The 27,157-nt window shown below is 35.4% G+C and overlaps 1 protein-coding gene across 1 annotated transcript in view; it reads right to left on the bottom strand.

Moving 5' to 3' along the window:
* The window catches only part of LOC128985151 (uncharacterized), a 29,311-nt gene extending 13,749 nt beyond the window's left edge, over positions 1 to 15,562 (bottom strand). The window contains exons 1-8 of the mRNA XM_054404533.1: positions 15,435 to 15,562; positions 11,678 to 11,828; positions 10,967 to 11,127; positions 8,834 to 9,079; positions 7,815 to 7,994; positions 6,879 to 7,050; positions 3,289 to 3,535; positions 879 to 1,062 (exon numbers count right to left, since the gene is read on the bottom strand). Coding sequence (XP_054260508.1) covers positions 879 to 1,062; positions 3,289 to 3,535; positions 6,879 to 7,050; positions 7,815 to 7,994; positions 8,834 to 9,079; positions 10,967 to 11,127; positions 11,678 to 11,828; positions 15,435 to 15,498 — 1,405 coding nt within the window. The 5' untranslated portion in view covers positions 15,499 to 15,562. The remainder of the gene's footprint in view (positions 1 to 878; positions 1,063 to 3,288; positions 3,536 to 6,878; positions 7,051 to 7,814; positions 7,995 to 8,833; positions 9,080 to 10,966; positions 11,128 to 11,677; positions 11,829 to 15,434) is intronic.
* Between the last annotated feature and the right edge of the window lie 11,595 nt (positions 15,563 to 27,157).

Genomic DNA, 27,157 nt, shown 5'->3' on the forward strand with positions numbered 1-27,157 from the left:
CCCATACAACAAACATACATAAAAAAACAGGGTGAAACCCATTTTTACCCCATAAAACCCCCCATAAACCCCCGTTCCCATGGTCCGATCATGCTGGTTCGCGAACTCGTTTGAATAAATATAGGTCTACACGTTTATAACAAATTTCATCAAAATCGGATAATTTTTGTTCGAGTTATCGAGCTAACAGACATATATATATATGAATTTGAACGGATGGTGTTTTTGGCCTCTGGGGACCTCAAAATAAAAAAGTAAATCTGTTTCGGGTCCAGGTCTTACCATGAGACCTACGGTAATAGCTTATTCCCTATATGGTAAATTCACTAAAACCCAGAACCAGCTGATCTTAGCCAGTGCCTAAACCACTGAGCTATAATTCTAACTGGAGGTAGCACTGAATGTCAAAGATGCGTGTCGCCAGCCGCCATGTTAGCGTGAGGTGTGAGTTATAAAGAAGCCATGTTATTGGATGAAAAAACTCACTGCTATACAGACCTAGTTATAGAAGCCATGTCATTGGTTAAAAAAACTCACTGCTATACCAACCTAACAAAATCAGCGACACACTCTTGACAGACTTCTGCCATGGCAGTGCTACCTCCAGTTATAATTTTAGCTCAGTGGCCTAAACTGACATCTGCATCTGATTTTTTCAACAATCATCACTCACTATAGTGTGTTGGTGGCATACATGCTCATCCCTAATCTCTATTAGAATATCTTAAACTACCAACAAACCTTGTTGCAGATGTGGTCGCTAAGCACTGCTGGGTAATAGATGAAGAACAAAATCAAGATAACCTGTACAAGTGTGATCACATGTTTCAAATTATTAGTCCCATAAATTGACAAGTAACATGCAATGACAAACCAACAACTTGTGGTGACATAAACAAATCCGATCCACGTTCCAAAGGTGTCGTCCATGAGCCGAACACAGGTGACGAGGCGAGCATGAGTCAAGCGGTAACGCTCTATCTTTTCTTCTTTTACTTCCGTGCAAGGAGTTTCAGAAAGGGCTTCTAGCATGGTGGAAAACCGGTCATAGAAATGGTTCATCTGGTAACAAACAACGTAGTAGAGAGACATTTGGGAAACCTGAAAGAAAATAGTTTGGAATTTTACCCAGTAGAGACCATAGACATCCTGAAATATCCCATGGAGTATGATCATAACTGGAAAAGTTGCCAGGATGGTGGTTGTTAAAGTGAAGATGATGACGAATTTGCAGTCTTTCCTTGTTTTATCCGGGTCGCTTTCTTTCAAACAAGGGTCCGTGTCCAGAGAATCCATCGCACGAACAAGTTTGATCAAAGAGGGTATTTTCCGGATGAAGAGAACTTTAAGGGATACAGGGTTGAGGAGGAAGAAGAAAACGAATATGTGAAATACAGGATCTTGTATAGGATACAATATCAAATATATCAATAGGGCCATTGGTAAAGCCAAAACAGAAAAAACTGTCAAAGCGCTATTCCAGGAGAAGGTAAGTTTTGAACTTGATTTAGAAATGTTTACAGGAAAGCATCCTAGACATCTGCAGAAATATGCAAACTTCCTAAAGTGCGGGTAGAATGACTTTTTACTTTCATCTGGTGCTGACTCCTCTTCCCAAGCTGTTTTTGGTTTTCCAAAATTTGGATTTGTGACAAAAATAGGACCACTGTAAAACTCTGACATGATAGGATATTCAATGCCTTCACAACTCAACACAAGTATTAGTGGACGATTTTATGGTTGAGTTCATAATTTAATCTAATTCAACCGTTTGTCATCCATTTGGTAATCATCATGGATAATTTGATGAGGCAGAAATAATAGTTTGATCAAATAAAAAATATCAATAAGGCTTGATTGGTTACAAAAACACTCTTTGACGCTTTCCCGTAAATTATTTTATGCTTAAACGTTCCATTATTATATTACAAAAAATGTATTGTCATTTCAACAGTGGAAAATCTTCCTTTTACTATTTAGTTTTTGGTTACATTACATTTTTTTTATATTGCCACCAACTTGCAATTTGTACTTTTGTTGGCAAAAAACATTTAAGCATTCAATTTTTCTTATCTTGGATCCACAGTTTGCATACAAATTTAAATAAAATGTACAAGTAAAAAGGCAGAGCAAGCTGCACTAAAAATCCCTCTTTATAGTGCTTTTACCACTCTATTAGATAAACTAAGGTTACTCTAATTCCTTAGATAAGAGAAACATTTTTTTAACTTGCATTGGCAAAAAATTTAAGTTATTTTTATTTCTACAATTTTGTTCTAAATCTAAATAGTACCGGTATCATTGGTTTGTTAGTCAATGGTATTATTATCATGATACAAAATTCTATAGATTGTAAAAAACTCTTTTTATGATTGTTTTTGGGAAAATAATAAAATTTTTTTAAATATGTAATTTATTTTTAATTACAATTAACATGAGGTAACTAGACAAATATTGTTTCGGGTAATATAAAAAATAAATTACCGTTAAATAAATACAAGGAGTGTATATGCATGTTTTTAAACTAGAAATATAACTAATATGTAATTATAATTTAATTTTTGGCTTTTTCAAAACATACTCTCAACTTATCAAGCATCTTAGCTATAGTAATAATTTTATATTTAACTAAAGACAATGGTTGTACCACAATATTACTGTATACATTGATTGTCCAATAATCATTCTATGATTATGAGAATTGTTTATATACATAATCATTCTAGATAGGTACATATTTTGTAGACTATTGTTACGCTTGTATTTTAAATACTTAAGTAATTTTATCAATCCCATCTTTTATAAATAGAATTCAGTATAAACTTAAAATCAAATGTAAACAGAGAAGATGAGGTAGAAATTAAACCTTGGTTAAATCTTAACTTAAATGTTTCATTAATAATTCTAAAGTGTATCACTATTATTTTCACCAGGCAGAATCGTCTGTCGATAAAGTTACAAAATACTCCCTTGAGACATGTCATCAAAGCATACTGTTGTCACTGTTAAACCACTCCCTGATACTTTTTTGAACTTTTTCCATGGAAGTATGAGAAGATAATTGTAAAAACTTACAAGACATGGTTCATACTCATAATATTTCCTATTTTTTGGTAACAGAATCAAAATGCAGTTTTAAAATCTGAATGAAAGAGTACCATAAGCAATAGCCCTCTCTAGAGCTGCTGAACAGTAAATTTACACACAAAATTCAAAATCCAGAATTAGAGACGCACAAAGAATTAACCAATCCAAAATGTCTCTGGAAATGAAAAATACAAAGGATCAATTCTCTGCCAATCCTGGTAACCTTGTAGCCAGAGGGTTGATGGTGTAAGTCCTGACAAAGTCTGTAGCTACAGGCTCCTGCGTAGTGGTAGGCTCAATGGTGGTTGGTGGTTCTGTGGTCGTCTCGTCTTCCTCGTAGACTGGCGTCACGGAGGGAGGCACACAACACAACGGACTACCAGAGTCACCTCTACGTCTGGGGCAGTAGGGAGGCTCTTCATTGTTGACACAGAACATCCCTGTGGCACTGGAAAATAAATTATTAACAGTAGATTAAACAGAACCCCTTGTAAATGTGTGAGTTAACACAGAACGAACATTGGATAGTAGTTCTGAGCTTTAAGCAATCATCTTGAAACTTTGATTTGCCGAGACAAAATTCCAAGTTAAAGTGCTAGGGTTGTCCTTTCATTAAGGACTCTGTTAAATTTGAGACCAATCACAGAGAAGTAAGACACAGAGGATAAATTCAATGGTACACAAGTGGTGTCTAGAGCAAATTCTATTCGTCGTCCCTTCCCGCTCTCCTTTCCCCCTCGTCATCACGTTCTACAGCGCCTACGCGGTAGGGAGATCCTTTGCGCTAAAACTTCTGTACAAATATGTTATGTGGCCCCATCACTGTTCAGGCTCTTCCGAGCTCGCTACTACTACATTTCCGCCCCACCATACCAGGGCTAAAAGCGCACAGTTGTCCCATTTGAGCATAATTTCTCTGTATAACTTACACTTCTTTGTGGACCAATGCAGTTTACCTCACTTTGTTCTATACAAGTCTAGCCAGTTTCAACCTCTAAATCATATTAGCCGAAAAAACAGCGCGAGGGAAATTCTACGCTACTGCCAATTATAAATAATCTTCAGTAATAATATTTGTGGTGTTGAAGGCGAAGGAGCAACTTCTATTGAAATCAAAGAGGGTTGACTGATGTGAACAAAGTACAGTATTTAGACATAAACCACATACATAAAAAAATTATGGACGGAGTTCGGAGATGGTTTTATAGATTTTATAGATGTGTGCGATGTTTTGCATGATGTATGCTGATTCATCAGTTTCATTTACGGCATCATTTAGGGAGATTTTGGATTTGGATCACGGTGTGATTGAATGAGACACTGGTGATCTGACTGTGAATGTCTCCTAAAGATTAAGAAAAACATTGGTAATTGCAGGTACATTTAAACACACCGATCGGGAAGAGACGTTTCCTTAACTTTAATCATATGCTGGATGAAAACTGACAAATTCTCGCTCATGTCCTTGCTGTGCACATTTTTACAGCCATCTGCAAACTTCTAAAGTCACCTACATACAATTTCTACTTCTAAACACTTTCCTGTATACACATAGGGCGACTGGAAACAAATTTCAATAGGAATTGACCCACTTACCACAGAAACTCATCCCAATGTGATGCATACTTTTCCCTCAAACCATTTTTGGCTACTGTGAGGAGACCAATTTTTGAACCTGCTCACTTGGCCACAAAGGAGTTAAATGGAGACTTTAATTTCCAAATAACACTCTTAGCTTAATAAAGTTTCTTGTGTCCTCCATCCATCCATTATCATCTCGATTTAAGGAGGAATACAGTGGTCTAACTTTTTAGAACCTTTTCTCTAGGAAAAACTTGTCTTAACACTATTTTTACAAATTCCAAACAAAAGAACCGTTGTAAATTGTTTTATATCTGTCTTGTGTAGCAAAATTGTTCATAGAAGAGGGTGGGAGGAAAGGGCATGAGTTGGAAGTTGACGATGGATAGGTAAGATCAGAGATCTTGAATATGTTTTAGTTCTGGTACCTCAAACTCATAAATCACTATTCCTAAATAACTAGGATTGCTTTCAGAGCGGTGAAAGCCAGTTGAGCGGAGAAAACTTGATTTAATATTTGGGTAACTAACTAAATAAATAAAAAAAAACAATATATTAATGCTTGTTTTATTGATTGAAATTTTAATAATTTACCTCTTGACTACATCTTGATGTGATTCAGATAGGCTACCTCTTGCAAAAGTAGATTAAATTACAGTAGTTGGGACTATGATAATAACATTGAAAACGGGTATTAAAGTAAAAAAAGAGGAGGGAAATTTTACATTTAAACTCAACTGTAAAAAAAAAAAAAAAAACAGTGGACTTCATTATGACCCTTGCAATCGGTAAAAAGTATTGAAGTATAAAAAAACAATAAGTATAAAAACATGAGGGGAAATTTAAAAGTCAACTGTGCATTATAAACATTAAATTTGTCTTCATTTTAACCCTTCCAATCGGTTGAATTGGTTTTAATATTGGCCTTAATAAAACATAACACGAAAAAGGTAGGCCTGTTTTAACTTTAAAACACAACCGTAAAATACTTTATACTCAAATTAATTGAAACACTTCTAAATGACTAAAATTATCAATTGTATTTTTATGTAAAACAAAAAACTTAAGAACTGCTAAAAATACTATTGAACAATTAAACATGGCTGAAATGTAGGCATAATAATAACAAAAGTGAAAAGTAAACATCACATCAGCTGATTTATGTGAAAACATAATAATAATAGAAGGGAAGACATGCCAGAGACAATGTAGATTTGGTCTCCTATTACGTCATCCTATTTTGTCACAACGTTGGCCTTATCTAAACAACTCAAATTAATTAGCCTAATACAGAAATTTCTTTACTATTTTTAGCGTATTCTTCGTTTTTATTGGGCGTTTAAAGTATATTTTTATTTATCCACGCTGTAATAATAATTATACATCATAAACATATTATTTCGTTTATTAGTCACGAATACTCATAAACCCCGACCTACATTCCCCACATGCCTAAATTAGATCAGTGTTCAATCTGCGTTTTATTAATAAGTGTAATAACTTACAGTACCGTCGATGTAATTCAACATAATATAACCTGTGATGTATTCGGATTAAATATAGATTTCGATGCGGTTCGATATATCGCTTATTAAATCCTGATTTCTAAATTGGCTGTTTATAATCAGCTGGCAACACAAATAGGTTCCCAAGAAAGTAGTCACTGGTCCGTATCCCTCCGCTCCTTGTTTATGCTCCGCGCATTGAGAAAGTAGTTCCGTATATTTTCTCGATTTTCAGTGAATTCCGCGCCTTAAAAAATGTTTTAACAGCATTTTCCTGTTTATTAAAATCATAGGAATGGTTTAAGAACGTTTAAAAGAAAAGTCTAGAAAGTTCAGAAATACCTTATGGGTACTCTTGTTTACATTTTTCTTGTAAACAAAAAACTGTCATATGGCTACTTTAGTCCCATAAGCCTAATGTTAAAAATTGGAAATTTTAAGTTCGTTTTATATTGCATTAGCGTTATCTAATTGAAATTTGTCTGTTTAAAAACCATCTCACCATTAGTCTAAGTAATTTTGTTAAGTTTGGCTGAAATGCATTCAGCCGTTATTGAGTGATGTTTCTCTATTTGTTGCATTGAAGTTGATCCAAAAGAGCTACGCTCGCTTCGCTCGCTCCGCTCAAAAACTAGTATGAATGCATCCAGCACTTAAATCTACATCAACAGGGATATTTCTTTAGGTAAAACATAAAAAACCGACCTGTCAGGAGTCATCTGACCTATGAACACAGGAGGAGCGTGTCTCTTCCAGTCCTGTACCCTGTCTCCTCCATGGCATCTCCTGGTGCAGGGGACAGCCACTCTGGCTGTACCAGGGTCTAGACTCTCAGCCATGTAACACACACTCCTGATGTGACTGCATAATTGTTCATCTGGAAAAAAGTTATGGTCCAGTCTGGGATTGTAGGAAATAATAGTGTTCAAGATACTGGCTTTTGCTGATCAATAAAGAGTCCCACAATGGTGCAGGTTCTTTTCTTCAGTAAAATGTATAAATTTCCTGATGACACAGCTATAGGAATATTATCCTAAATATAAAAAAAATCCATAGAAAAATTCTTTTCAGCAGATAAACCCTTGTTTTGTTATTATTCATAGTTGGAAGATAAACTGTCTCTTGCTTTCAGACCCTAAATTTACATTCAACAGGCATCAGTTCTTTTCTCAATTAGTCAATTGGTGGACTGTTTGTTTGTGATATCATCACACAATGAAAATATAAGTTTTGATTAATTCTTGACCCGACCCAAGCCTTCCCAATAACTTGTGGATTGTATTTTTAATATACAGTTGACAAAATACCATGCATGACTTGTGACTGTGACCATGTGAATTGTGTAACTTGGTTGAAGGGGGGGGGAATGGGTGTGAAGTCTTATATCAATATCTCGGCAGAATGATTTTGCCAATTCTTGTTGGTGAATCGACAACCAAGAATGAAACTACTGTATAGAATAAACCAAGAACTGTTTAGCCTACTTTAGACATCAAAATAGTGTGTGTAGAGTGTATGGAAAAAATTCCTTGCACCACTTTGTAAACATATTTTTTTAGAAACTACATGGTCCACACATTTTTAGCTTCGGCAAGAGGTTTGAGCCAAGGTGTTAGGTGTTGAAACCCAGAGTTTACTCACTAGTGGTGTTGTGACAGAAGGGCTGAGCTCGACCTCCGTTGACACAGATATCAATGTGTCCTGACCTCCTGGTGTCTCCGAATGTGGAGGAAGTGTGAATCACCTGTACGACCTCCGCGTCACCTGCGTCCAGCCTGTTCTTGTTCTGGGGTCTGATCAGTGGTCGAGCTGGGTCCAAACCTGGAACGAATCATTGGTGTAAACCAACAAAAGTGTAATCTGTCAGATTTATAGAGAAATCTTTTAGCTTCAAGAAAAATTTGAGCTCAATTATAATGTATTGTTAAAAAGTTAGGATAACATTTTGACAACTCAAAAGTACAATGGCCATAAAAGTGGAATGATGGTGAGTACACTCAATGTCTATTCCTGTCAACAATTACTAAATATACCTATACCTGCATGAAAACATTGTTATTTCTTTCACTTGTTTCCCCTTTTTAATTTATTTTAGAAGTGAACTTGAATCTCCAATAAATCTCTCAATACCTTTCAATACCTCTCAATAAATATACTCTAAACAAACCTATCCATGAAGATATAAAATCTTTTATGGTCACCATTAAGGTGCCATCAGCATAGCCTGTTACTACATTGTTTATGGTTGTGGATGGGTAAATGCATCGCTGTCAGCCTACCACTTTGTAGAAAGGTGTCAAGTTTTCACGTAGACAACCCACAACTGACTGGATAGTGGCACACTGAAGGAGTGTTCTTAGTGGTTTTAGCACTACAGGAACTCTAATAAGTTAAACTACTACCTGTAAGATTCTGGCCAAATCCTAAAACACTGATGAATTCTCATATATTTAACCAAATATACAATCATTTTATTTGATTGCAGTCTATTTTCTGTGATCTGATGTTTCCTATCTCAACTCAAAAACCTCACAGTGGGGCACTGAAAAATGTATGCTATCAACTGTCTGCTATTGTTTTCTTCATAAGTCTTTTTCCTTCAGGATCCTCAGTAGATTCAACTGGACTTTGTCTAAAAGCATTGAATACATCACACTCACCAATAATCCGGTGCATCCGGAAGAGCAGGTAGTTGGCAGCAATGCCACACACGTGGGCTCCCAGGGAATGTCCCACACAGGTGGTTCTTCCCACAGGAACACCAGAGTCCCGTAGGAAGGCCAGGAACTGTGCGACACACCGGGACACAGGTCTCAGGTTGTGGACAGCTGCAGGATAGCATGGGATGGCAGCCAGCTCGCCCCAGTCCACTACGAACACGTTGTAGCCTCCGTTCTTCAGGTAGGCTGGAATGAGATGTAAGTTAACGATTAAAGCATTTGTAAGCCTGTATATGCCTTTATTTTTCAAGCAGACTTCATGTATGAAAAGTGAATGAAATTGTTGTAATTGTTATCTTCGATTGCTCTACAACCATCAACCGTTATACTTTACAGCATTATGCTATACCCTTATATTTTTTGACAGAAGAGAAGTATACAAAGTACGACACCGCTATGGTACTTGGCAAGCCCTACACCTTGACACGCCACGATGTCGCCTCAACCTTCAAAAGCTTCTCGCTGTCATAAAGGCTCTTTAACACCTTGCTGAAGAGCGTTTGAGCTGAACATCACCTCCTTCAAAGCGGCAATCTGAAACAGCCTAATGACAAAAATTTCACTGCACTCACTGCAGGAGCTGAGTGAAGAACCCCTAGGAATCACGTGAAAGTCTCAAACCTATCATATAATGTTTTATTTTGAGCCACAGACTAATTTAATTTGAAGTGAAACTTTTTTATTTATAGTGTTTTGTTTTAAAAGCACTTTGATACAATCCATCCGACATTGACGGTCATCGATGAAGGATACAACAATACAACAATAAGAACATCAAGTACTGTAATTGTATTCAGTCGCATTTTGCTGCACTTTAGGTTAAGGGAGATTGTGTAGGATATGATATTATTTGGTTCATCCCAAAAATTTTAAGCTAGGTACGTACCAAACGGTGAAACAATGGTTTGAAATTGGCAGCTTCTTTCAATATCAACAGTGCATTAAAGGAGCTACGAGTGTTGTAAACGTGTAATAATTATAATTACGGTATAATTTCTAGGTACAACCAAATATTTCAAGCTCATGGCTTATACCGAAAAAAAAAAATGTAAAGCCTGATTGTTTTGTAAGTTTTAACTCTATTTTTTGTAAGTATTCCACGCTTTTTTGTGAATATCATTATAGGAATAATGGGGTTGCTACAGATGACACGACACAGCCCAGAAAGGGCGCTTTCAAACCTTCTTCCAAATACCTCTTATCGCTCATGGATTTTCTGATACTATTAATAACCATAGAGTTATGTTATCATGTTCTCGAAAATTATTTGAAGGATATGGATGCGAGTTGATTCAGTGAAATACTGTAGGATGTCTTAAAACCAACTAACGATGTAACTAACTACTCTACGCAACAGATGCGGGCAAGCAGTTAAAGTTGTCCGGTACTTTCTAAGTCCTTCGTTTGCTATTGACTCTTGTATTGAGCGAAAGTGAAACACTTGTAGAACAACCTCACGTTATTTTAAAGAGAGTTCTAGTCTCTAATGTTCTTGTTAAAGACATTACAGTCTGGTTAGGCAATTGTTAAAATTTGAGAGTTTTCTGTGTTCTTAGGGTATCGGGGACATTAAAATTAATTGGGGGTTATCTATTGTATCAGCTGATTAACTGTTTTATTGTTGTTATTCACAAATATTATGTAGGAATGGAAATGTAGTGTGAGTTAAAATTTAGCTTCCTTTATGTTAAAACTTCAGTCAAAGACTACAATAAAATATAATTTAATTATAGCCTAACTACATTTAATATGGCCTTTCAACCTTTGAGTCTATATAATAATTATGACACTGTTCAGTTTATTTCAAAATTCTAATGATTTTATATGCTGCATGTTGATGGATAGTGCTTTTAATACAAATCCAAACAATTTTACTAATTTTAGACGTAGTGTTTGATTATTTTGAAAATAAAAGTGAAAACTATAGACTAAACTCTTGACGAATTGGAATTACCCTAAACTATGCCTCAGCTAAGGGTAAAACCTAATTCTTGGCAAAATTAATTTCCTGGAAGAAAAAACATCACAACTCTTCCACATTATAGGCCTATGTAACCATCCACATATACTCACCATCCCTAAGGACTCCTACAGGGAGGACGTCAGTGACCCCGGCATATCCATGGATCAGCACCACAGTATCCAGAGCAGGATCGTAGTGGCTAGAGTGAAGCCAACGCGGCGAGTGAAGATCCACCCGTTCTATATGAGGTCTTCCGTCACCATCCTCGGTCCTGTACATAGATATTGTGGATTACAATCTACAAAAACTACAATCTAAATACTACTAAATAATTTGAGCAGAAGTTCTTTGTATGTTCAAAATCAAGAAGGTTCAAGGGAATATACAATTGGGGTGAAAGATGTTCAAAGTTTAGTTCAGAGGTTAAGGGTTTCAATAAGGACTTATTTCCCCTGTGTCATTTCCATAAATCCCGCTTTGACTCTAAATTACATTTGGTTTGTTAAGTTAAACATGAAAATGCACGCAGCTACAACTTTCTTAGATATAGTAGAAGTGAAAACGTAAGAGCCCGTGTTTCTTTATTACATCAGCTCTTATCTTTCAAGTTTTTGTTCATTGGTCCTTTTTGTCTTAAGGTGTTAAAATGGCAATTAAGAAGTTGTAGTTATAGCAAATTGTCTAAAGTACCTGTTGGGAATGTAGAAGTGGTATAAGATATTAGGGTCCGGACACTACTCTGATCTCACTCGCCAACTCTTCTCCAGATGCAGTCTTCTCTTGATGTTTAAGAAAACTTAACTACTAAGTGTGACAATTACCTGTTTGGAATGTAGAGATAGTAGAAGATGTTGGGGTCCGGACACTGGTCTCTCTCACCACCTCTTCTCCATATGCAGTCTTCTCTTGACATATTCTGTTGGCTCATTCCTAAAAGAAGAGCCTGCTGCAGAGGCCTCTCTGACGTCACTTCTGCAACCCATACAACAATCAAACAGCTGGTGATGAATATAGACAAGAGTTGTATATTATTACAGTACATAGTTTTGATCCGAGGGATTTGAAGAATGGAAAAAAAGGATCAATGTACTATAAATAGAGTATTCAATAAAAGAGGTATCCTTTTAATAGCCTCCCAGCCAAGACTTCCATATTTAACCCCATTGTAGTTTAATATACAGGGTGGCTGAAAAGTAACTTGCACCCCACCTTAACTTTTCAACCATTTGAGATATTTGAAATCGGTTTGCGGCAACCTTCTTAGATATGAGGGGCCACAATAATTATGGTCAATTTTGAAAATTTTGCCCTTAAGGGTAGCGGGGGTAGGGGGTGGCTCAAAATTTTCAAATGACAAGTATAGTCAAGTTTGGTATCATTTTACAGGTCTTGACGAAACATGAACATTGACATAAAGAAAACCAAAATCGGCTTACTAATAACAAAATGGCGCCCTAAAACGTTTCAAATCCAAATAACCATGAGGGTGGCAAAAAAAATTAACTTGCACCCTCTTTAACTTTTTAACTATTTGAGATATTTGAAATCGGTTTGCGGCAACTTGTTTGGAAATGAAGGGCCACAATAATTATGGTCAATTTTGAAAATTTTGCCCTTAAGGGTAGCGGGGGTAGGGGGTGGCTCAAAATTTTCAAATGACAAGTATAGTCGAGTTTGGTATCATTTTACAGGTCTTGATGAAACATGAACATTGACATAAAGAAAACCAAAATCGGCTTACTAATAACAAAATGGCGCCCTAAAATGTTTCAAATCCAAATAACCATGAGGGTGGCAAAAAAATTAAATTGCACCCTCTTTAACTTTTTAACTATTTGAGATATTTGAAATCGGTTTGCGGCAACTTGTTTGGAAATGAAGGGCTACAATAATTATGGTCAGTTTGAAAATTTTGCCATTAGGGGTAGCGGGGGTAGGAGTAGCTCAACATTTTCAAATAGCAAGTATAGTCGAGTTTGGTATCATTTTGTAGGTCTTGACAAAACATAACAATTAACATAAAGAAAATAGAAATCGGACCATTAATAACAAAATGGCAGCTCAAAATTACTTTAAATAACCATTGTCTCAATAATTTTTAGCTGCCATTTTGTTATTAATGGTCCGATTTCAATTTTATTTATGTTAATTGTTATATTTCGTCAAGAACTACAAAATGATACTAAACAAGACTATAGTTGCTTTTTGAAAATGTTGAGCTACTCCCTATCAAAACATTTCCCAATAACAAAGAGAGTAGAGAAATATTGATCGTTATGAAATATCAATGGCCTAACATATTATAATTGTCCCCATCATGCATGTTCAGGGGCAGTGTGCGGGCATGTTACATGCAGCCTAACCCGTACTTCCGCCTAGAAGGTTGTTGTGCCGGTGTCACCTGATATTGCGTAATATGTCTACATGTCAACAGTATACTAGTGGAGAATGTAAGATGAGAGTTAAAATCAACATCATATCCACATCTTGAGAGTTAAAATCACAACTCATTCCATTGTCGTGAGCTTCCCATACATTTCAACATACAGGGTGGTAAAAAAGTCCCTGGACAGTTAAATATTTTAAAAAATAATGCAGATAGAGCTACAATACTTGGTACAAAGCTACAGGACATAAAACTCTATTTTAACACATATTCAGTGATCCAATAACTCTTCAGGGGGACTGCCCACAAGGAGTCGGAAGAAAATCTTAAATGGAAGCATAGGTCAATATGCACTTCAAATTAAAGGTCTTTTTTTAGTAGAATACAATGCCACAAACCGCACTTCAAAAGGTTGACCCTGCACAAAATGACAGTTGTTCAAAGATTCATTTAATTTACATTGCTATTATACGCTTTATCCTCAGGGGGCACAGCCCTAGGAATCGGAAGAAAATTGTTAACGTAAGCATAGGTCGATATGCACATCAAATTAAAGGTCTTCACTAGTAGATTACGATGCCGTAAATTCAAGCTCAAAATAATGTCTGAGTAAAAAATGGCAGTCGTTCAAAGATTCAAAATGGCGGATTCAAGAAATCTTTGAACATCTGCCATTTTGCGCAGGATCAACCTTTTGAAGTGCGGTTTGCGGCATTGTATTCTACTAAAGAAGACCTTTAATTTGATGTGCATATTGACCTATGCTCCCGTTTAAGATTTTCTTCCGACTCCTTGTGGGCCGTCCCCCTGAAGAGTTATTGGATCACTGAATATGTGTTAAAATATAGTTTTATGCCCTGTAACTTTGTACCAAGTATTGTAGCTCTATCTGCATTATTTCTTTTAATATTTAACTGTCCAGGGTCTTTTTTACCACCCTGTAGTTTAGCTCTAATACAATCACTAGACATGTTTGATGCGTCTCCAAATGTTCCATGTTTTGTTAACAAACAATACATTTTTGAACGTGATTTTAAAAGATTTTTTCTAGCCAAGATGAAGAAAAGTGTTGACCTACTTCCAAGGTAAAGGTAAGGTTGAATTCATTTCAGATGCTTCAGCATGATTCACTCACGTCCGTTACCTCCTTACTACGCTGAGCATGCGCATGCTTGGGTTGACTCACGTATGTTGTCCTCCTTAAACTAGGCTTCCGGTTAAACTGTTATAATAACAGAATAACTGTGATGTATTTTCACACCCAAATAATAATAGTTCATGAATAATGCACGAGTATACGGATAACTGCCTTCAAAACATGTGTTAAACGATTATACCCTCTGGAGACTTTACTAAAGTGAAAAAGTGTTCTTTACCATGCGTGTTACGTAATATTTCCTCTTAGTCTAAATTAAGTCAATATCTTTTGTCTAAAAAATATATTAAAAGTTGTGTACCTTTTCCGTTAATTCACTACCACTAGTTTTAGAACAATATTTTATTAGCAGTAGAAGTGGTAGCGAATTCAACTTTGGTTAGGTTAGGTTAGGTTGGTATAGAGTTTAGAACAGAGTTGGAAAAACCTAACCTAACCTAACCACATTCAATTAGTGGCAAATTAACGGAAAAGGTCCAATGTTTTTTTAAGGAATAAGAAGTAAGAAGCTTGGAATGTATATTTACTTTTTACTTGTACGGAATGAAGTTATATTGTTGCAATCTCGAATGATTCTGTCTTTGCTGGTACAATTAATGTTTATCTTACATCATAAATCACTCACATTGCACTTTAACAAAATATACTTCTAAGATCTAATAAAATAAAATTACAGTAGTAAAAACTGTTAAGGAAACTAAGTTAAAACGTTAATGTTATCTGATTATTAACGAGCAACCTATTAATTTGCAAACAACTAATAATCTGTTATTATATTTGATTCTGCCACACAGTTGTGCGGATACACAAAATATTTTAATTCAAATGAGCAAGAAGTACTCCGAACTCTTCTTAGTGGACACCTTAACTGTAAATATTTTTGATTGGCCTTTTAATTGTCAGATTAAGAAGTAAATTAAATTCCAAAACATAGTCTATGAATATTTACTCAAAAATACGTTAAAATTTGTCCAATAAAAACGGAAGAACGACGTAATTTAAAACAAATGCAAAAATAAATCCAACTCTAACTTACCAGAAACGAAAATGAAAATAATCGCGATATGTAGCAGTAGGTTGACACAGTACATGAGACCCATGACAGTTGACACGACTGATGCTGTTAACAGTTGACACGCGACTGGCGCTGTTAACAGTTGACACACGACTGACACTGATACAACCAGCTAACGGTCACCTGCTGGCTGATGGCTAACCATTCAAATTTGTCACTCATTGTCCCTGTTCGTTAACGAAGCTAGGCTGGGCCTCCATGAATAATACTGGGGATAAGTAAAACGACGCCGTAACATAGATTGTGTATGAGTATGACCAAGTTGGTCGTTGAAGAGACGAAATAAGTAAGTTCCAATAATTTATGTGTTCATAAAGCTTCAGGAGAAAATGGTTTTATTACCAGCAAGAAATTTCTGTTTATCTGAGCCTAGAAATCCAAACGCAATTTCATAAAATTACTTTGATATTTCCGACAACTAAGAGATAATCTGATTGCAATATTTCAGTTCATAATGTTTAGGACTGGAGGGTTGCATAATGTGCAAAATGGAGGTGAGGAGGTGCGGTGCGGAGTTGTGGAGGTGCGGAGGTGCGCATGTGAGGAGTGGTGTAGGTGCGGAGACGTCGGGTTGCGGAGCTGTGTAAAGTTTCGAGGTGCGGAGTTGTGTAGGTGCGGAGTTGTGAAGGTGCGGAGGTGCGCATGTGAGGAGTTGAATGGTGCGGAGCTGTAGAGGTGCGGAGGTGTCGAGGTGCGGAGTTGTGAAGGTGCGGAGGTGCGCATGTGAGGAGTTGAATGGTGCGGAGCTGTAGAGGTGCGGATATGTGTAGTAGCACGCAGCGCGGTTACTGAAGTTGGAGGAAAACCACGATACCACAGGAAAATACATATTAAACGTGACTATCCTTAAAACAACTATTTGGAAAATTTAAGCTGTGAAATCTTCAAAATTGTATCGATGAAAAATAAGCTTGTGAACCTAAAGGGTCAAATTTCATTTTCAAGAGTTGTTAGCCCCCGGATTACGTTTGAATAATTGTAATGGTTTAAATACCTGCATTCAGTAATCCAAAATGTTGCTTGTGGCAACAATAGTTTCGATTCACAGGGAATCATCTACAGGCCGTACAAGGCGTCGTTATTCATCTCCGTATATGAAGGTCGTCATTTAATAAATAAGCACATAGAACACGAACACACACGAAAACGCACATTGAAAGACCAAATACCGAGTACTCGGAGACACGGGGTCAGAAAAGGGTCAGGTTGATCCTTTGTCAAACCTACTATACTCGAGAGACGGCTCCAATAGTGCTGAGGATTATGAGATTTGGGGAGTACAGCCGAAGTGACACTAGTTTTGACAATGGGAAAGTAGGCTTCCTGTATTATTAGAACCAATGCCACAAAGTCAAAAGTTTATAAATATCCTAACACCCCTAGGCAATACTAATACTCTACCACTTGCAAACGAATGGTCAGTGTTAATTCATCCGCGCGCAGAGTGAGTTGAAGTTTGTATGAACAGTGCGATGTTGTTCCATGATGAATCTTAGGCCCCAGCATCAAATATTGAAGGTGAGATGTACTGTATACTTGTGAGGTAGTTTGATTATGGCAAAATACAAAATAAAAACAACAAAGTTAAATAAACCATCTTGTATATTTAAAAAGATATAAGTAATATACGTAAACGAAATTTGCTCCCCAAGTATTTCTCATAGGAGTTAAATTTGGGTTTTCTGAGTTCGTTTGGATTTTTCTACCCAACCAATTTTCATGATTTAGCTCTCAAATTGGTATACACGCGCAGACCACAGCACACCAAGCATTGGCATATATTAATCTACAGTCCCACTAGGCTAATACGTAAACGAAATTTGCTCCTCGTGTACCCATGTGCTCCCCTTATGGGAGTTAAATTTGGTTTTTCTTTTCCGAGTTCGTTTGGCTCTTCTACCCGACCGATTTTCATGATTGAGGTCTCAAATTGGTATGCAGGTACAGATTTCATATCAAGCATAGGCATGCATTTAAGAATTCCAAAATAAATCAAATTCATGTTTTTGGTCGATTAATACAATTGACCAAAAACATGAATTTGATTTATTTTGGAATTCTTACTTTAATGAACCTTTAATGAAATGCCGGCTTTCGTTTAAGCTATTACGTATTCAAATCGGACGAGTTTAGCCAAGTTAGTTAGTTAAGTTAGGTGTTAATAATCAACCCCACATAGTTAGTTATATAGTTATTATTAAAGTTAGTTAGTTCAAGCAAACGCAAGGTGAACAAACAACATACAAACTATTTTTATAAGGTTTGTCTATGATTAAAATCAATTAGCTGTTTGTTTTTTATGTTTTAGACTCAAAATAATCAGTAAATCATAGGCTTTAATTTAAGCTATTGATCGGTTGAATCAGTTAAGTACCAGATACAGTAAAGATAAGTAAAGATACATTACTCAATCAAAAATCATAAATTTTATTATTTCTCGGATATGATATTTATTTCAACGCAGCGGAGCAGCATGGGTAGACAAATTCACTGGTTATTAAATATTATTTTAAAAACATTGTTCAGTAATGATTTGTTAAAAAATAATTTTGTTCTGGTACATCCTCAGGTATCACAGGAAAATCTGCGAGGCAAGCATAGGTTAATTTGCAAATAAAATTAAAGGTCTTTTTTTAGAAAAAAATACAATGCCGCAAACCCGACATCAAACGGACAACCGAGTCAAAAATGGCAGCATTGCGAATATTGATAAAATAGCAACAATAAGTGAGGTAGGTTTTTAAACATTTAAAGAGATAACGCATGAATGAGGTGCTCCGTTATCTTATCGGTTTAAAGGTCCCTTATCGCCAACGCCATTCATTCGCGACATAGTCCTTGTAGTCCAGGAGCTGATAGTCCAGGAGCTGAGGGGGTTTGAGCATGCATGAAAGTAGTACGCAATGTTATTGCTGATTATTGTAATATGGACTCTGGTGATAAAAATTACGTATGTCGCCTATTTCAAAAGTGGTCGATAAGGTAGGGGGGAGGGGGCAAACATGGCGGTTTGCGCTATGCGTTAAAACGCTGATATTTCAAAAACGGTAAAAGATAGAACATCGGTTAAAACGTCGTTGTAATTCTAAAAATGTGGACTACAATAATGGTTATTGAGTCCGAGGTCGTATCTCTATAAATAAACAAGTTATTGTAAAACATATGTCAAAATTGACTTTTCGTGTAGTTTTTTTTTTTTTTTTTTTTACCGAAAGTAGAATTAATTTGTGAGTGTCGCAAAGAAGTAATATCAAATATCTTTGCTGATTATTGTAATAAGGACTGTGGTGATCAAAATTACGTATGTCGCCTATTTCAAAAGTGGTCGATAAGGTAGGGACCTGAAGGGACCCCTAAGGTAGGGGGGAGGGGGCAAACATGGCGGTTTGCGCTATGCGTTAAAACGCTGATATTTCAATACGACTGGACTACAATAATGGTTATTGAGTCCGAGGTCGTATCTCTATAAATAAACAAGTTATTGTAAAACATATGTAAAAATTGACTTTTCGTGTAGTTTTTTTTTTTTTTTTTTTTTTTTTTACCGAAAGTAGAATTAATTTGTGAGTGTCGCAAAGAAGTAATATTAAATATCTTTGCTGATTATTGTAATAAGGACTGTGGTGATCAAAATTACGTATGTCGCCTATTTCAAAAGTGGTCGATAAGGTAGGGACCTGACCTGGTAAGGGACCCCTAAGGTAGGGGGGGGGGGGCAAACATGGCGGTTTGCGCTATGCGTTAAAACGCTGATATTTCAATACGACTGGACTACAATAATGGTTATTGAGTCCGAGGTCGTATCTCTATAAATAAACAAGTTATTGTATAAAATATGTAAAAATTGACTTTTCGTGTAGTTTTTTTTTTTTTACCGAAAGTAGAATTAATTTGTAAGAGTCGCAAAGAAGTAATATCAAATATCTTTGCTGATAGTTGTAATATGGACTATGGTGATACAAAATACGCATGTCGCCTACTTTTCAGGTGGTCGAGAACTTGGGGGGAGGGGGCAAAGATGGCGGAACGCGCTATGCATTGAAACGACTGTAGCTCGATAACGGCACGAGATGGGACATCGGTTAAAACGTAGTTTTAATCCAAAAATTATGGCCAATAGAAAAGGTTATTGGGTAAAAAGTTGTATCTTCACTAATAAAAAAGTTATAACAATAATAATTTTAACAAAATCTACATTATACAGCTATTTTCTTCAAAAATCATATGGATTGTTCATAAAAAATAGTGTAATTACTTAATTGCTTGGCTAAATATTAACTAGATGCATTTTCTTATAAGAAAAAAAATATATTATTACGAATACATAAGGTTTAAAATGTAAAACACGGCATCATATCAGCAGCACTGCGCAGCAATTATGACCCCAAGGCGTTTGGAGGATTGCTGCGCAGTGCTGCTGATATGATGCCGTGTTTTACATTTTAAACCTTATGTATTCGTAATAATATATTTTTTTTCTTATAAGAAAATGCATCTAGTTAATATTTAGCCAAGCAATTAAGTAATTACACTATTTTTTATGAACAATCCATATGATTTTTGAAGAAAATAGCTGTATAATGTAGATTTTGTTAAACTTATTATTGTTATAACTTTTTTATTAGTTAAGATACAACTTTTTACCCAATAACCTTTTCTATTGGCCATAATTTTTGGATTAAAACTACGTTTTAACCGATGTCCCATCTCATGCCGTTATCGAGCTACAGTCGTTTCAATGCATAGCGCGTTCCGCCATCTTTGCCCCCCTCCCCCAAAGTTCTCGACCACCTGAAAAGTAGGCGACATGCGTATTTTGTATCACCACAGTCCATATTACAACTGTTAGCAAAGATATTTGATATTACTTCTTTGCGACACTCACAAATTAATTCTACTTTCGGTAAAAAAACTACTCGAAAAGTCAATTTTTACATATTTTATACAATAACTTGTTTATTTATAGAGATACGACCTCGGACTCAATAACCATTATTGTAGTCCACATTTTTAGAATTACAACGACGTTTTAACCGATGTTCTATCTTTTACCGTTTTCGAAATATCAGCGTTTTAACGCATAGCGCAAACCGCCATTTTTGCCCCCTCCCGCCCACCTTATCGACCACTTTTGAAATAGGCGACATACGTAATTTTGATCACCACAGTCCATATTACAATAATCAGCAATAACATTGCGTACTACTTTCATGCATGCTCAAACCCCCTCAGCTCCTGGACTATTGGGTATTTAAGTTTATCTCTACCATGGAATGTCATTGATTTTAATTTAGATTTTTAAAAATCGTAACTTGGGAACGAAACATGCTATTAGAGTCGGGCTTTCGCCGTTGTGTTTCGTTAGGTAAAATCTCCAAACTAAAATGTATTTTTGTATAATAAAATAATTTTGCACATTTTAAAATATACCAAAAATACTTATTCATCTAGTTAGTTTAAATAATGTCCAAACACTTAACTTTTAATTAGCTTAAAAATACGACGACAATTATTTTGAGTCAAACAACGTAATTTAAAAAGCAAATTGGACCATAAAAAAATTAATTTAACCAAACATTTGGTAAAACTTAACAGAGCTTTATGGGCACAGTTTTAGACGTAGAAAGTCGCCAAACTGCTTTAAAAATACAATTTTCAAAGGGAGTGCCTCTAAACCTCCCGGTAGCCCCATGTGGCAAGGTACTAGAACCACCAATGATCTTCAGGTTGTTTTTACAATAAGATTCGTAGTGTAGCTTCGAACTTAACTAATCAGCTGTTCAGACCAAATGAATTGTTGAGTGGTGCAATTAGTGTTTTGGTACAATGATTCGCTGCATGACTGTCAGTGGCGATGAGAGGTTGTAAACGAAAACATAACCTCCCTTAGAAGGTGTAGTGATTGTAGTAATTAAATAACTGTCGTAGGTAAAGTAGTGTACGCAACTCGCTTGAATAGTCTTAAAGACACTCGTAGACGTTTTTTCTACTCGTGTTGTTAACTGTCTTTACGGGATCGTTGCGCGAACTACAATATCAATAGTAATAAGTATATACAGTAATATGTATAAAATAAAATTATTATATATTGACCTTGATGAACTTATAATTTTAATTATACATTTCATTATATTACTCTATATACATATTAACCAACTATTACAAATATCTTATATCTATCGATATATCTATTACATATATCTTATATCTATAGATATATCTATTACATATATCTTCGTATTAACCAACTGTCTACTATTGTAGTTTTATTTTTGAACAAAATAGTTAAAATGAATCCATGTTCGTAACACACTGAATTTTTATTTAAGCCTGTCAACATTATTGCATGGTTAAAATGTTGTTGTAATTTTACTGTTGTAAAAAATATTATTTCACGTCCGAATGAAGTATTTTCAACTTAAAATAGTTTAATATCGAACTAAATCGTTGCATGTTGCATACACAGTCACGATTAGTCCAATATAATAGAATCAAAACTTTTACTTTATTTTGTTCACACAGTAAGGCTAAGCGTTAAAAAAACATAAAATTGTGTAAAAAACTGATTTTGTTGTCAAAAAGGTATTTTTTAAGCCGTGCTTCTACATTTGCATGTTTTTAGGATACTCAAATATGAACTTCACATGCAGTATATGTAACGTGACTTTCAACTCAAAACAACATCTAAAAAGACATGTAAAATCTTTACATGGAACAGAGTTTTTCGGATGTGCAGAGTGTGGGAAATACTTTAAACGGAAGGATGCTTTGCAGAGGCATATCGAGACCCATACAAGGCAAATCAAAACCCATGCAAGTAAGTAATTGACAAGTGTATAAAGTATATTTTGATTTAAGTAAATAAGTAACTAATGTGATATTTATATGCAGATTACTGTTAACTAGGCTAGGTACATCTAAAACAACTTATGGTAAAAATACAAAATTTTGATTTACTTCAATGTTAATCACTTTCCTTTATTTATAAGTAGTTTTAGAGGTAATTGATTAATTAATTGATGAACTAATTATGATGGCCTATTAATGTTAATAGCCTATCAGTTCATAAGGCTTTATTTCGAATATAAGTTGTGACAACATAGTCTGATATAAATAATAACTAAATAATTAACACAAAAGGGCATTTTTGTAAAATCCCTTTTTACCGCATGCCCGATTTTTACGATTTTGTCATTTAAAAGCATATGATCCATCTCACCTGCGAATTGTAATTAAAAAGCTAATTTCCTTTAGGCTTTGCCCCCTTAATTTTAATTTATTTAAAGTAATATAATTACTGTAAATAATATTATTCAACTTTGAATCCAAGGAAATTTTAACATAGTATCTAATATACAAAATGTAAATAAAATCATTCCAAATGTAAAGCTTTCATAATTGGCGAAGGATTTAATAATTAATTGAATGGGGAAACATTCGAAAAAATCTCCCACAATCACCTGCTTTCAATGCTTCTTTCAACCCACTGCATGTTGTAATATCATTGTTTGGTCGTAGGGACGACGATTGACTCAAGAGAAACAAGTGCAGCAATCCAACGACCGGTGACAACTAAAAGTGAGTAACTATTATTTATAAATGTAAAACAATTTATAAAAGCATAAATGTAATTTGTAAACTTAATTGATAAGTGTAATCTTTTAGGCAATTTTGATATTTAAATATTTGTCTCAAAATGTTATATGCAACAATTTCAAAACTTATAACGACTGAAAATGATTCTCTAACTCATTTTAAATGAGTTATGGCATTTATGTTTCAACTAGTTGTTCTGTCCGTTCGTCACAAAGGGGCAAGAAAAAATGGTAAATAATTTGGGTCTCTAAATCTATTGTAAAATTGAAACTAGTTACTCACATTTGCATTGCAAATTATGCAGGAAAATCTCAATCGTACTTATCTCTTATTTTAATGAAAATCTCTTGAATTGAATTAAACTTGGAATTAAACTCTGCGATGGAATCGAAACTAATAACTTAATCTTATTGTAAGATTCTATGTTGAGAATCAAAAGATTAATTCAGGGGAAAAGTAAACAAAAAACTATAAATAAATAGCAAATCTAACAGTTGGCTCATCTTCAATATTTAAAATGTGGTTCAAGTGAGTCCTTCAACAGAGATGTGTCTGCTCTTAGAAGGGGGTTTATTGAAAAGCTGTTTTTTTCTGGCAAGATTCACCTTGCCTTGAAGGCAGATCATCAAGACCTTTCATTGAAGAATGCGGTTTAAAGGTGTTTAGCTTACAGGTTTCTCAGAAGTTCGTGATTCTTTTTTAGATTTACATATATATAGATATAGCATATAGCATATAGCATGCTTTATAATAGTACTCAAGTTATTACCGACCGTAGATCAAGTACTCTAACCCAACTGTACAATAATAATGTTTATGTAAATATGTTTTGTTAAATACAATTTCTTTTTTTTAATATTCATGTTATCGTTGTATAATGTTGTATAATATTCCAGGATTCTCATGTATCCTGTGTGACAAGATGTTTACACGCAAAAGTAAACTTCGCCAACACCTGATCTGCCACTGCCCCATCCTGCGCCACAGTGCGCGGTATCCAGCGTTGCAACAACAACCATCTCCACAACAACAAAAATCTACACAAACAGAACCTCAGCCACAACCAGAAACACCACAACAACAACCATCACCACAAACTTAACCACTACAATCTCAACCACAACCACAAAAAGCACCACCACAACATAACTCAACATAAATAGGTACCATAACTCATTTAAAATCAGTTAGAGAATAATTTTCAGTCATTATATGTTTTGAAATTATGGGCGGTGTTATATAATATTTTTGTAAAAATATTTATACTATCAAAATTGTAACATTAAATTTTATTCATAATTTCATGCGTTGTTTTTTTACAATCCTTCAAGTATCTCAATCTTATGAAGTTTAATCCATAACCACAAACACAAACTCCACAATCTCTACCACAACCGGGTCGAGGGTCGATAAGGTACCCTTGTTGAACATGAGGTGTACTGTGTGAGGGGTAAAGCAATGATTTAAGGTGCATTGTCCCTGAAGCGACTCTTGCGATAGTAGTTGAGCGACAGTAGCTCAGCGATAGTAGCTCAGCGATAGTAGCTAACCATGTCATTGTCCCTGAAGCGATTGTTCTAGAGCGATTCTGTATATTAGTTTGCTGACTTTCGGGTGAATTGGTGCTATGAGTGCCATGACACCTCCTAACTTTAAAACGTTTTTATTAGCTCGCTTTCTTGTCCGGTACAAACTTTGCAATACATTTTAAACTAACTTCCCGACGAGCTAGAGAAATGAAACTAGAGAACACAGCTCACAAAGGATGACAATGTAATACTATATCATTTAATTTTCATATTTTCCTTGGGCTAAGCCCCATGGTCTTCCAAATTGTCCATGTTTACATTTTGAAGTAAGCCGTAAATACTTAAATTTGACAGTTTGAAAAGCTTGGGTAGAGGTACAGGTTCTGCTCCCGAGGATTCTAAATATAAAATAAGCAGTTCAAAGGAAATATAAAACATATGACTACAGATAATAAGGGTTTGATATGTATTAACAGGCCATATAAAATAGATTTAACATATTTACACATTAATGACTAAAAAGTATAAAATAAATTATAAATAAAAATACTTTGTTTTAAATGCCACGTTTTTAAACGCACTAAAAAGTAAAAATAATTTATAAATATGTGGAGGGAATAAATACTTAGCATGCGCCCCACGTTTTTTTTTTAATCTTACAAGTATTTATTCTCCCCACATATTTATAAACTATTTTTTACTTTATAGTGCGTTTAAAAACGTTGCATTTTTAAAAAGTATTTTCATTTATAATTTATAATAGTAGTGATTTAATATTATGTACATATCTGATATCATCTTCAGGGGTAAAAAGCAGTTTTGTATTCTTTGAAGACATTACGACCAAAACAAGTCTATAAACAACACAAATCGCTCAGCGACTGCGACTCTGACTGCCCTCAGAGCAGACCCGCTACAGTCGCTGTGTTCAGCCGCTAGCCGCTCGAGTCGCAGTCGCGTCAAGGACAATGGTCCCATTTGAAACAACGCTAACCAGTGCTCAGCTATTATCGCTGAGCTACTATCGCTCAGCTACTATCGCAAGAGTCGCTTCAGGGACAATGCACCTTTAGAGAGTTTACTAGTTCGAAATAATACATGTTTTGCACTTATAAAGCCCCTGAAACAACACTCGCTTCCCCCTGTGACCCCCCCCCCCCCGAGACAGGTGGCGTTCCAAGGGGGTGGGCATTAATTAATTGCGCCCACTGACCTGAGTCAGGTAGCCGGGTATTCCTGAATTGCGCCAACTACTCCAGGGAGGCACCCAATACGTTCGTTGACTGCAGCATGTGGCTGCCCTCTTTGACTGTATAATTGAGTAGGTTAGGTTATGTTAGATTAGGTTAGTTTAGGTTAGAGTAGGTTAGGTTAGATTAGGTTAGGTTAGGTTAGGGTAGGTTAGGATAGATCAGGATGACACGTAAACAAGGTTATTCCTTCTGGCGGCAACTTACCCCTACCTTGGACTTGGGTTCAACTAAGGAACATTTTTTGGGACCCTTTGAGGGCTTGGCACAGTTGAGGAACTCTTGGGCACGATTGCACCTTCTAAGGGTAAGCACCTCAACAGTAAGTGAAAGCGCGTTAAAACCAAAGAGAGTCAAGAAAGGTTGTTGCCCTTAACACTAGAAACATCCCTTAGGCTATACAACTATATTAAGTGCTGACCTTCACATGGGGAAGTCAGTGTTTAGTTCAACGTTACGTTGGTTTGACTTATCGATGTGATGGTGAAATCATCTGTGAGTGAGTCTTCATGAGTTACTGTGCGTCTCCATTATTGAATATTTAAGGTAAGATTTTTTAACCAGCATTATTTTTTACTAAGTTCATTTTTATTTCTAGTATAAACTTAATTTTCATATGTAAACTTACTACATAGTGCTACCAACACTTGTTTTAGTGTAAACCTCCTATTAAATTTAGTTAAAAGTTACCTAATAGATTATTAACGTAATATATTCTGATATTGATTTATTTACAACTAGATAACCTTTTTTACGTAAATAACAACTGATTAATCAAGTTCAACTTCTTACTATGCCCTATCTCGCAAGCATATCGTTGCTGAATAACATAATACATTTAAAATGTAATATTAGCGATAATATTTTATATAGGTAAGGAGATAATATATGTACTGTGGCTGGTATGGAAGTACCGGAAGTACTGGTGAAGTACCGCCCCTAAAGAAGCGTAACAATGCTGCATTTTTTTATCAATGAATAGTAATTAATTATATATTTTTCACTACATAGGCCTACTCATCATATTTCAAAATTATCTTTAACATACATTACTTAACTTCTACAAGTTATTAAAAATTGTACGGGGGAAAATTCTTACAGTTTCGAGCGTTCTATGAGCGTAAGGGATAGCCGGGTAGTTTCGGAAAACTACCCTACTAGTGGTTGGCGCTCACCTATTTCCACCAACCCTTATTGAGACGTGTCCCATTAAAATGTTATGAAATTGAAGTTGGTCTTGTAAAATTGACAGAGATTCTGATTCTGATTCTGATCCTGTAATTTTGTGTCTTGTAATTTCTTTTCAAAA

This window comes from Macrosteles quadrilineatus, unplaced genomic scaffold (genome assembly GCF_028750875.1).
Source record: "Macrosteles quadrilineatus isolate MER2022 unplaced genomic scaffold, UCM_ALF_1.0 Scaffold_2__2_contigs__length_208266976, whole genome shotgun sequence".
Lineage (NCBI taxonomy): Eukaryota > Metazoa > Arthropoda > Insecta > Hemiptera > Cicadellidae > Macrosteles > Macrosteles quadrilineatus.